Below are 12,817 nucleotides of genomic sequence, written 5' to 3'. Positions count from 1 at the left end.
TATAGAGATTGGTGATGACTTCAGCTGTACAACAAGGTTCCGTCAGATAACTGTGCTCTTGTGTCAATTGCATATGATTCTAGTAAAGGCAATACCAATGAGCAGCAGAATGCTTTCCCATGCTTATGCATGACCAAAGGTAAATTACAAAGTGCCAGATATGTAACTCCTGCTATTTTTCATGGTATGGAATTACATATCTTAAACTTTCCAAAGCCATGGGGCTCTCAAGCATCATTAGGCCTCAATCACAAAACAAATTTAAACCTATCCCTCCTACTTTGCTTCCTCTACCATCCTATTGCACTGATTATGCTCTACTATGCATACATCAAATGAACGTGCAGCAAATCTCTTTATGAGAGAAAGGCAAAGAGAGATGTGATTAACTCTGAAGAACAGTAAACCAAACAAACCAGAGGAAAAATATATTTCAGTTCAGATATCTTTTCTTGGTCTGTAGTCTTCCTGTATATTTTTTCTGAAAATTATCATAGAGTGTATTTCCTACCCTCTAAAAAATTAAGGTAGTGGAAAAATGGAAACATTACTAATTTCAAGAAGACTTGCAAAAGTTTGGATTCTCATCCAATTTGTTCAGCAGACACACGGCAACCTTCAAATTCTATTGGTTCTGTAAATTTGAAGATTAATTTTTCCCATTTTGCTGCAAATGAGCAATTCATGAACATATCTGTCAAACTTTTACTCTGACAGATTTTAGCAAACAGCCTGAATAGGATATCCAGTAAATAATGTTTTTTCCTTATTTTACAGATCCAATTAATTTTGATAACAGCTCCTTCAGGTGGCAATTCAGTGAACAATTGATTTTTCTTTCTTTCATTGCTCAGCTACCTCAGTACAAAATCATCGTGACTTCTTGCACAAAGATCAACTCACATGGGCTTCTCTTGTGACTTTCAGCAGATGATCTCATTTTTCAAACCAAGAGATGGCTTATCTCTGAGATGAAAATGCATGTCTTGAGCAGTTCAGTGTTTTATGTCCAAACGAAAAGAAAAAAGAGAAAGTGCAGCTATACTCCAGAGAGGAAGAGAAACAAGACAGCAGTAAGTTACTCTGGCACCCCTATTTAGTGTTTTGCCTTAATAGCCCAAATACAATAGCTCTAAAAGAGCAGCCTCTTAACTATTCCGATAAGTAGGGCTCTTCATCACTTGAACTACTTTATGAGTTCTTGAAAGACACTCTGCAGGCTAGGGAAGATTTTGAAGTCTATAATTTTACATCAATCAATATCACTGATAAATTACCAGCCACAAGAAAGGATGTGACAAAACACAGTAGGACAAGTTATTAATGGAGCATCCCCAGAGCTCCAGATAAAGCTATATTACATGAAGAGAGGAAGAAAAAGAAAATTAAGTAGTAAAGCTTATTAAACAGCTAAGATTGAGAGGAACATAAACCATACAAGGCTAGTACAGGCTTTGAAAGGGAACAGCCAGTCTGTTACACTGCAGGATAATGGCACCCCTGAGCAGATCACCCAAAGCAGGCTGCTTGAGGAAGAACGGTTCTAGTCTGACTTCTTTTGCAATATTTGCTGTGGAGAGAGGCAAGAGGTGTGTTACGTTACCAGCAGAATATTGTAGCAGTTGTGGTGGAAAAAAAACTCATGAGACATTCTGGGGCTGCACATCTGGACAGATACATGTAGTCTTCCAATTGTAAACAATGGATTTTGCTTTCTCATACCTTGGATTGCAAAACTTTAATCATAACAAGGAAGGAAATTACATAAGAGTTTCACAAGTTTTCCATGTTATTTCTGTGCTGAGGGAAATACATAATGCATGCCAGGCTGAATTCTACAGAAACAGGTAAAAGCTACAAGGGAACAAAATGCTCTCTATTTTGAAGTGATTTCTGCTACACACTGCAGTGAAAATTGCTTAGGGTTTATCAATCTGAGATTTAGTGTAACAGTGCCAGATCATAAGATAGGTATAATGGACCAGATCAGGCTGTGACTGAAGCCAATTGCAAAAACATGACTCAGTAGCAATATGTCTGCACTGGGGACAGCAATTCTGAGGCTGTAATTGTTGGATTCTAGTAACTTCAGTTTCTTTCCACTTCTTGAATACGCACAGGAAGCTGACCTCATTTCTATAGACAGTCATATATTCTGAGGTATTCTAGTGAGTTTGGGATTGTTTCTAGACCCAGTGCTGCCTGGAATGGTGTTTGCTATGCATATAGGCAATTTAACCTCTTTTGATTACTTGGGTGATATCAGTGTATTGCACAGATAAAGGATATATGGTAAGACTAGAACTTAGAAACCTAGACCTAAAGCTACTGCAATTTGGACCCCAATGCATTCAGTGTAGTGCAGAACTGACTCTCTCCTCTTTATCAGCTTAGGGTTCTGTTCAAATGAATAGTTCTGTTTTCTCTCTAATACACTACTTACACAAGCATTCTAGCTATTCTTGCCCCTTACGGACAACATCTTTTAAAGATGCTGTAGTGGAGTTTTTCTATGATTCCCCAAGTTTAGCTGGGACCAAACACTTTCTTCCTCTCCTGAAACAAAGCTGAGGATACAGCAGGTCACTGAGTAAATTGCCGTAGTTTTGCTGAATTTACACTCATGCAGTGTAAGTGTAGAGGTTGTCTGGAAGCCTTTTATCAACCTTACTGAATGCTGTTAGCCTCCCTGAAAAAGGCAGATGGAAAAAGACACAATCAAAACATGAGATTTTATTCTGCACATCTTGCCTATGGGTCTCTTTCATACTCTATTAACTTTTCTAGTGGGAAGTCTAGAGCCCCTTTTGTCCTCACTCAAATCCATCCCTGGTTGACTCATAGTGGGATTAATTAAAAACTGCATTATTGTTTAAATTTGTGCCTTGGGAATCAAAGGTAGGACTACTGAGGAAAGAGCAGTTGGGAGAGTAGGTTGGGAAGCCAAACTAAGCCACTATCTACCAGCAAGGTCATTACTCTGGCAAAGTAAAGGAAACTGCAATATATGCATCTATACTTAGACCAATTCTTGTACCCTGTCACTGGGATGAGTATGCCAGATTATGTCAATTAGACTCACTGCTACTCACAAATCTCAGTTAAATTTAAAGATTTTAATACTGTCTTGACAGACCTACAGGAAAAACAGATTTCTCCAAATTCATCCAGGAATAAAATAGGACTCAATCGATTTGCACAGGCTCTGACCCTTCTTGGGAACAGCAAGTACTTATGCCTGAAGAATGACTAGAAAATTGTCCACATGTTCTTGCCTCTTACCGGCTTCTTTATCTAGTGTTCCCAATGCATAAGTTCCCCAAAGTACAAATAAAAAAGGGCAGAAAGCATGTTCCAATAGCAAGGTAAGGAAAGATGAAAGTTTTTCCTGATTTCAGCATCTTCTGCCTTTTAGCATCTTACTGATCCAAAAAGGGTTGGGGGGGTAGCAGATGAGGTTGAGAAACAGAGTTTAAGCAGATTTATCACTGCTTCAGCTGACATGTGGTAAATAGCCACAGTGAAATAGCTCACTGTAGTCCCGTGCAATCTGAAAGAAAAGGATGGGATGGGATAGGATAGGATAGGATAGGATAGGATAGGATAGGATAGGATGGGATGGGATGGGATGGGATGGGATGGGATGGGATGGGATAGAATAGAATAGAATAGAATAGAATAGAATAGAATAGAATAGAATAGAATAGAATAGAATAGAATATTTCAATTGGAAGGGACCTACAACAGGCATCTAGTCCAACTGCCTAACTGGAAAGGAGTTATTTTAAACTGTGGAACCTGTTCTTATGCCTGAATTGAGAATTTGACTCTGAATGAATGGTTCTAACTCCTTACCGTACTTGTACTTTGTCCTTAGAACAAAACTGACTGCACCACCCATGAGCATTTCTTGGTGAACTGGAAAACCAGTAAGAATTGTGTTCCTCTCTTACTGATACTCTCTTTTAAAATCCCACTGCCTATTGATGAACACGGCCGTGCTCTACCCTTGACTCTGCAATGGCAGAGAATGTGACTCTTCTCAAGAAAGAAGCAAGCAGAAGTAACCACCTTTCTGCGGAGACCCTATTGGTTTCCAAGGAGGCGACTGTTTTTAACTCGTTGTCTTTCATTTTAAAGTAGTTATAGTCATAAAGATAAAAGATACCATTTTAATATCTTGTTTGTTAACTCCGGGATAGTATTCAAACATAAAAATGTCAGTGTAAACACTCTACAATTTACAAATATTAGCATATCAACAACGTACGCTTTGAAATCAAGAACTGTAAGGTCACCCCGTAAGTCTCATCAGAAGCATTTTAATACAAAAGCTGTAATCAGAGAATTACTGGCTTTAAACTACTGAATCCCTAAGGGATGTTTTATAATGCAAAGGAGTGTAATCATGTCTGATTTTCTTTATTGCGTGGAGATCCAAAAAAAAAAATACTATTAATCTAAGCCAGGCAACATAGGCCTTAAATGAAAATGTAAAATTATATCTTAAAATGATGATCACGCTGACTGCAGCTTCTCATTTACAGCTGGGCAGAGGGAAACTCTATTAGGTTGTTCTTTTTTCTCCTAATGTGTTTCCTGTACATGCTATGCAGTGTCCAGCTCCTAAAAATAAAAGGTGTTTTTAAGGTTAGAACTTGGTTTATCTCAAGCAAATCCAAATGATTGTTTTGGGAGACCAGGTAAGCCTGAGAAGTTGGGTTTGGTAGTGGTCTTGCAAGACTCAGAAACTCTAACTGCTGGTAGCTTGGAAATCTCTGTCTCGGGAGAGTATATAGTCGTTTTTAAAATTCTTAAGCTTCAGAGAGCTTAATTGACATGCATGATGCTATGATATAGAATTTCAGACTTATTTCTGATTTACAAAGGCAATTAGAAAAACACATGAGTAATTGTTCTTGAAGGGTTGTTGCTAAATTTGGAGCAGATGCAGTGGAATTCAGGTTGTTCTGGGTAGCATTAAAAAAAATAAATAAAAAAGATACTGAATTTATGTGTTTTCTCAGAGTTTAGCATGTATTCAGTGTTGCAAAGGACAAAGGGGACTCCAGGACCATGTGAATAAGCAGCTTGTATATTCAAGGCTTGATATTAATCATAACAAAGATATTGGAAAACTGCCATTGGTTTCCTTGAGTCTTTGCTGGGCCTTACACTTGACGCCCCCTGTTCCACTGCAGACCACCATGAAAAAAGCACTTTATTTGACTGCAGAAATGCTGGTGTTCCCAGGAAGCTGGTAAGTGTAGTACAAACAAATGTTTGTTCAGAACAAAGGCACTGTAGCAACTAATACATTTGTATTGCCTACAGAATAGCAAACCCAAAAAATCTTGCCAAATGATTATTTCTTTGGTGTATTTATGTAGAAAATGACTGTGAAGGATAATGTCTGTCACTATTCAAGTGCAGTAATTATAGTAGAATATAATATTATCAATTAATAAATCACAAATGAATGGCTCATTGATACTTCATTAATTTTTCTCACATTAACTAAGCATGCAGTGTGTCTTAACTGCCTAGCTACGCTGGTGTTTAAACATAAGCCAGGAGTTTTCACAAACCAAGAATAAATGAATTACAAGGCTGTGATAATCCATATAAGAGTAAAAAAGACACATCAGTCTAGCAGGATTGACTAATAAGTGAATAGAGATAAATCATTGCTTTGTAAATTGTTAGAACCACTTTTGTTTATGGTGAGCCTTACACAAAATCATGACAGACAACTCAGAAGATTGTTAGACTTTTGGGAGTCAGATGTAAAAAAAGAAACAAAGTGACTCTTTAACTAATTTGTATTTCCTGCATGCAAAGCATGCATCTCATACTGCTCCTGCTCATCACATGTCTGTATTCTGTGGATGTGTTTCTTGTGTGTAAAATGATCAGCCTGAGGGTTTACTGAAAAATCAGTTCTTCCCATTATTTGGAAGGTCACTTTAAAATAGTTGCACATGAATTGAAGCAATTACATTAACGAGATGTCCTTAGCTCAGGTACAGGACAACTCTTATCAGCTGAAATATATTAAACTATAAGTGCAGTCCTCCTTTGCTAATGCAAAAGGAAATGGATGAACCCAAAGCACCGTGTTGGCCAGATAACTCAAAAAAGAGCTGAAAGGTTATGATCTCTGTGTGCTACTGTTGTTTTCTGACTGAAGGAACATAACCTCAGTAACATTATATTGTTTCTGCTTTTGACTGGATGATTAAATCTTTGAATAAGTGAGTAATAAACAAAGAACAACAAAGGGAAAATGATGCTTTCCAGACGACATTTCAGATGAATAGTCATGGGTCAACATTTTAAAAGCTTCCCCATTTTGCAAATGCTTTCATGTGTAAATAATGGCAACACAAATAAATTAAGTAAGAGGTATCAGTGGGTGATACTATCTGTCCATGTCTTCCTATGGAAAAATATCCCTGTGTTTGAACTTGTTAACTCTCTAGGTTTGTAGGCGCTACAAGCTTGGACCTCTCAGCCACACAGCACAGGGTCATACCCATTGCACTCAGTTCCAATCAATGTTTCCCTGAAGGGTTATAGTATTTATATTGGGTTAAAAAACAGGCAATGCAAGCGACAAAGGCAGGTAAAACCCATAAGCAAAAAGACTGAAAGCTCTCCTACTTTATTCAGAACTCATTCTTGGGCTTTTCTAAACTCAACTATACTGAAAAAAGGGTGGTAGTTATTACAGGAGAACAGTAGTCTTTCTGCCTGTATATATGAAAATACATATTCCCTGGCTTCAGGCTCCTATTCCTTCTGCTTCTTCTTCTCTTGTAACAGTGGAAAAAATGAAAATGCAACTTCTGATTGATTTTTCTTCTGGAGGTTTCCCCCACAGGTATTGCACAGATTTTGATATGGATACAATAATAATGTAGATACATTTTTTTTTAATCTGTTTCCCTTTGGAGAAAGTTTCACAAGTAGTTGTCTCCACTTCAAAAGCTGCTAACAGTAGCATTTTTTGAAAGGAATGGGACTGCTACTTCTGTGTATAAACATCGACACCAACTCTAGAAAGACCTCACTGTATAAAAGGTGATTCACGTATCATAGAATCATGGAATAGTTTGGGTTGGAAGGGACCTTAAAGATTATCCAGTTCCAACCCCCTGCCATGGGCAGGGACACGTCCCACTAGATCAGGCTGCCCAAGGCCCCATCCAACCTGGCCTTGAGCACCTCCAGGGATGGGGAATCCACAGCTTCCCTGGGCAACCCGTGCCAGTGCCTCACCATCCCCCTGGTGAAGAAATTCTTCCTAATGTCTAGTGTAATCTGTCACTCTTCAGTTTATACCTGTTCCCTGTCCTGTCACAACAAGCCTTTATGAAGAGCCCCTCTCCAGCTTTCCTGTAGCCCCTTCAGGTACTGGAAGGTCGCTATAAGATCTCCTCTGAGCCTTCTCTTCTCCAGGCCCGACAACCCCAACTCTCTCAGCCTGTCCTCATATGGGAGGTGCTCCAGCCCTCCGGTCATCATCTCTGTAGCTCTCCTCTGGGCTTGTTCCAACAGCTCCATATCCTTCTTATGTTGAGGATTCCAGCATTGGACACAATACTCCAGGTAGGGTCTCACAAGAGAGGAATAGAAGGGCAGAATCCCCTCCCTCACCCTGCTGGCCATGCTGCTTTTGATGCAGCCCAGGATATGGTTGGCCTTCTGGGCTGCGAGTGCACGTTGCCGGCCCATAGAATCATGACAAGCTTCTCACTGACCAGCACCGTAACGTATCTGTTAGTTTTGTCTAATGCAGTTTTACAGCGGAGCCCTTTGGAGACACGCCCACAGGTGCACACACGTGCATTCACCGCACACCCCACCCCAAATCTCCCCCTTCTGCCGCCAGGGCACCTCCCCGTCCCGCCGGCAGGTGGCGCTGTGGGGCCGGGTCGCGCTACCCGCCCCGCCCTGGCGCGCCCCACAGCCGAGGCAGCTCCTGCATCCCCACAGCATCTCCGCAGCATCCCCGTTCCCGGGCAGCCAAGGCAGCTCCTGCATCCCTGCAGCAGCCCCGCTCCCAGGCAGTCGAGGCAGCCCCTGCATCCCCGCAGCATCCCCGCTCCCGGGCAGCCGAGGCACCTCCTGCATCCCCGCTCCCGGGCAGCCGAGGCATCTCCTGCATCCCCGCAGCATCCCCGCTCCCGGGCAGTCGAGGCAGCCCCTGCATCCGCGCAGCATCCGCGCAGCATCCCCTGCTCCCTCGCAGCAGGCCCAGCTCCCCCGCAGCAGCTCTGCCGAAGCCCGTGTCCCAGCGCTCCAGGAGGGGACTCAACGGGAAGAAAAAAGGAAGGGAATGTTGATTTCACAACCCCCACCCTCCCCCCGCCTTCCTTTCCCCCGTTTGTAAACTCAGTGAAGTTGGGTCAACTGGACGCGTCGCCCCGCGCTGAACCCCCAGTAGAGAGGCCACGCGTTAATTTCGACCCCAGGCGGCGCTTTCCCTCCGTAGCCTCTCACCCGCCTCGGGTTCCGGGCACCTCCCGGGCCGCGGGACAGGCTCCGTCTCCCACGGCAGATGGAGCCGCCAGGGGGGCGGGGGGCGGCTCTCCCGCGGAGGTCTGTGGGGAGGAAAAGAGGATCCGCGAGGATCCAGGTAGATCCAGCTTTTACCGCTTACCAAAAGCCACCAGCAGCAGGACCTCCGCCTCCTCCCTCCCTCCAACCCTCCCTCCCTCCTCCCCTAACTCCCTCCCTCCCCTGCCCCTCTGCGATGAGAGACGGGCCGAGCCGGTGCTCGCCAGCCAGCAGCGCTCTCTGCCAGGGGCAGACGGATCGCTTTCAGGTCGCAGGGTGCCCGCTAGCCCTGCGGAGGCTGCCCCGGCGCCGCGGGATGCTGCCGGCGGGGGATGCGGAGCCGCCCGCGGACTAACATGGGGGGCGGCCACTCCCACCGGGCGCCCGTCTTCGACGAGAACGAGGACGGTGAGTGCGGAGCTGTCCATGGTACCGCTGCCCCGGGCAGCGCCCGCCTCCCCTGCCCCGGCTCCCAGCGGGCAGCGACGGGGATTCCATCCTCGGGAGGGCTGTGTGCCGCGGGGCGACCCCTCCGGGGAAAGGAGGAGGGAAACGCACCTTTGTTTACCCCGATTACCTGGGTATTTGCTTTTAGCGGAGCTCCTCCGAAGTCTAGCGCACCGTCGCTTGAGGTTTAAGCACATGGTGGGTAACTTCATACACCCGACGATGAATGGGCATAGCTTTGGAGAGAGATGCCCATCTTTTTGTCTTAATTTATGGTTGATTCTTTGCCCACCTGCCCATTTTAAATGGTCGTGTCTCTCTCTGTTGGTGTACTTCTTCCACCTCTTTTGTTTCCTGAAACTTTTTTAAATCTTGTTCTCTTACTCTGAAATTTTTTCCCTGCCTAGAAAATATGTCATAAGAAAGTGTATCTTGTAAAGTTTTTGGAAGACAATGTAAGTTTGCGTAAAGTGCAGTGCTTCTTCACTTTTAATGAATTTCCGTGTCATTTCATACATAGACTACATTTAGCTGGAATTATGTGATTGCATTTCACTTAGAATCATTTTGACTCTTGAAACAAAGAGAACACTGCACCCCTAGGAAGCAGATATTTGTGTATTATCACTAGAAGTGTTTTTAATGTTACTTACGGGAGAGATATTGTTGCCTGTCTGGATGATTGATGCTTAATTTTGAGTACATTCATTTCCCAGTGTTTCCCAATATATTTTATTAGAAGGTGATTGTGTCTTGATACACTATTACATTGTTTTGTCTTTCTGAGGCTCATAACAAATCAAAACGTGTGCTCTTCCCCATATGTTCAGCAGGCATGGCGATACTAATATTGTTTTGCTAACAGAAGGGAAATACATTAAATGCATGTAAATTGCTTAAAAAGTTGAATATACATTTGCTTCCATTTAAGACAGTTACAATTCCCTGTTCCTTTAAGAGGTATTTGATGAAGTTTTGTTTACAAGGCTCCATTTCTTGTGTGGAGAATGGGACAGATTATTTACTATTTGTTTATTGTGGTTTAATAGCTGTGATTTTCTTGTACTGATATAAATATTCAGTCATTTACCATAGATTATGCTATGTAAACAAGCAAGAGAGACAGAACTGTGTGTGCCCCCCCCCCCCTTCCCCCCCCAGGTAAAATCTCGATCATGCACAATTAGTCTTGTAAATCTTGAGGCAGTCTGTCAAGAAATACCCAAGAGTGAGAGCATGGTGTTAATCTTGTCTAGACACCCTAAGGTAAAAAACCCACAGCCATGCCTTTGCCTTTGCAAGACTTTTTTTGACTCTCTTAGCAATTTCTATGAATTATTACCACCTTTTTTTTCCTGCTAGACAAGAATGTGGTCAGTTTTTGAATAAAATGAACAAAGTTCAATAGTAAAGTACTGCAGAGTAGACTTCATGCCGCTTAGTCGTTTTTCCTCAGGAAAACATTTCTGTAATGCAGCCATTATTAATACCTAATAAAATAAACACATAAAGTATTTATGTATTTCTATTAGGCCATTATTTATTCTTTGCCTCATTTTGTTTTGTTTTGGGGTTTTGGTTTTTTTTGGTTTTTTTTTTGCTTTTTTTTCCCATTATGAGTGTTCCTAACATCATCTCTTTTCTCCCCCTTTAGATATAATGCTTAGTACCACCATCTAGTTCTGAAGAGTTCATTGCTTTTGAAACAATATCCTATTTCCTATACTATTTACAAATTTTTATTCAGGATGGCATTTTCACAAGTATCTAAATAATATATGAAAATATTTCCTCTTTGAAAATACATTTTACAAGGTTTAGTCAAAAATCAATCTCTATTTCATATTCCCCCTAGTAGCTACAAGAGTCACTGTTTCCCACAGTATTGTTCTCAGTATGAATTAAAGAAAAAAAAAAGCAAAGGAGAATGTGTAGCAAGTAGGTTTGTTTCTTGAGGCAGTAGAATTTTGCTCAAAATGACAATGTCTGTCAGTTCAAATAGAACTGGAATGGGTGAGTTATGTATGAATATGTAGGTATAAGAAACTGAGGTGTTTCGTGTATTGTGTGTATTGTCACAGCTGCCTCTTCAAATGAGAAAAATGAGCAGGAAAAAATGTATTGTCATTTTATGTTCATACATCTTAATGATGGATGTAGAATGAAACATGAGTTTTGGAAGAAGAGGTTTAAAATCATTTATTGTCACTTCACTTTGTAAATCACAGAAAAAGATTATTTTGTTCAGTGAACCACTTAACAAAGAAATACATGGAAATCGTATGTGAAGAGCACCTAGGTACTGCCTGGCAAGCCTATAGAATATCTGCTCTAGAGTTACAACTCATGTTTTCTGTCTAATGAGAATAGGTATTGATCTACTGAGTAGATCTAAAAAACTCTGAGTTGTATGTAGACTCCCCACCATGATTAGGGTAATAAAAAATGATCCAGCCAGAAGGCTGGACTACATGCTACAAATCCCCAGTTATCACAGACAGCATAACACATCATTATCATACACTGATCATTTTAAAGGCCATAATACATGCAGTTTTTAAACTAGCTATATTTGCTCTCTTCGTTCTATTTTTGTCAGAGGGATCTTCCAGACTTCACTCTGAATGGTTAGAACCATTTTCCTGATTAAATGATTTTTAACCTATTTATAAGATTTATGTTTATTCTAATTTTTTTTTGTCAGCTTAAACAGTTCTCCACCCTCCATGATTACTCCATCTCATTGATGGACAGCAAAAATGTCCCCTCTCATTCTTTGTTTTGTAAGAAAACCTCTTCTAGTTTTCTTTTATTTCCACTGTTTTTTTCCATTCCCTTTGCCCCCCATGTGCATGCATTTGAACTTGTCTTTGTTGCACACAGATAACCCAAATTGCAGGTGAATTTTCACCAGGACCTTGTGCTGGAAACAATACTTCTTGATTTCTACTGAAAATAACTTTCCTGGTACAGCCTGTAACCACATATACCCCTTTCATGGACATATCTTATGGATTGTTCATTCACCCTGTGATGTTAGCCCACCCCCTCTTCAGTAATTTTCACTGCTAAGCTCCAATCTAAAGCAGAATGTTTTGGTGTTCCTATGTATATGACCTTGCATTTTGCATGACTGAAATTCAGTCTACTTCTATTATTCATATTCTCAAAGATGATCACCCTCTTATTTCCTTGTGATTCTCTAATTCTCCATTACTTTACTGATGTTTTGTATTTTGACCACTCTCATCAACTCCATGCCGTTTATCAAGTTCTCTGAATATTTGTGCAAATATTTAGCTGGATCATTTCCAGACTTCATCTTCTTTGCTGTTAATCCCTGTCAATCTCATAATTCCCATTTCAAAATAACATTTTCTCCTGTTTTACCTATCTAGCATTCTGCCAGTCGATTCTCACCTTGTTCAGCTTTGCTTATACTTTCTTCTGTATCACTTGCCAGAAAACGAGATAAAAGAAATATAACCCTACTCTACCACCCACAAAATAAGTTTCTCGTCAAAGTATCTGGTTTCTCTTGCACAAACAGTTTGTGGTAGACCCATGCTGTATTTATCTCATTTTTACTTCTTAGCCTAAGTTAAATCACAACAAGAGCTATGAAAACCCATTGAACAGAATCCTTTGTTTACCTAGAGTTTACATTCTGGCTAAAGAAGCTCAATTGAAAAATACTTCTTGTTTCTTGATTTTTATCGCTGCACAAGTTGGGTAGACAACTAGGTCTGCTGTAGCAGCGTTGCTACCTCTAATAAAAGGTAGATATTTAAATGGTTTGGAACTTTAA

The 12,817-nt window shown here is 41.2% G+C and overlaps 1 protein-coding gene across 5 annotated transcripts in view; it reads left to right on the top strand.

Annotated features, from left to right (window-relative positions):
• The first annotated feature begins 8,728 nt into the window (after positions 1 to 8,728).
• The window catches only part of STK32B (serine/threonine kinase 32B), a 168,380-nt gene continuing 164,291 nt past the window's right edge, over positions 8,729 to 12,817 (top strand). For 2 of the 5 annotated variants that reach the window (XM_054066350.1, XM_054066349.1), the window contains exon 1: positions 8,729 to 8,970. In XM_054066350.1, the coding sequence (XP_053922325.1) occupies positions 8,895 to 8,970 (76 nt within the window). In that variant the 5' untranslated portion in view covers positions 8,729 to 8,894. Of the gene's footprint in view, positions 8,971 to 9,189; positions 9,208 to 12,817 lie in introns of those variants that run through there. The other 3 variants (XM_054066348.1, XM_054066352.1, XM_054066351.1) reach the window with 3 other exon arrangements.

This window comes from Cuculus canorus, chromosome 4 (genome assembly GCF_017976375.1).
Source record: "Cuculus canorus isolate bCucCan1 chromosome 4, bCucCan1.pri, whole genome shotgun sequence".
NCBI lineage: Eukaryota > Metazoa > Chordata > Aves > Cuculiformes > Cuculidae > Cuculus > Cuculus canorus.
This window is presented reverse-complemented; position numbering and strand designations above follow the sequence as displayed.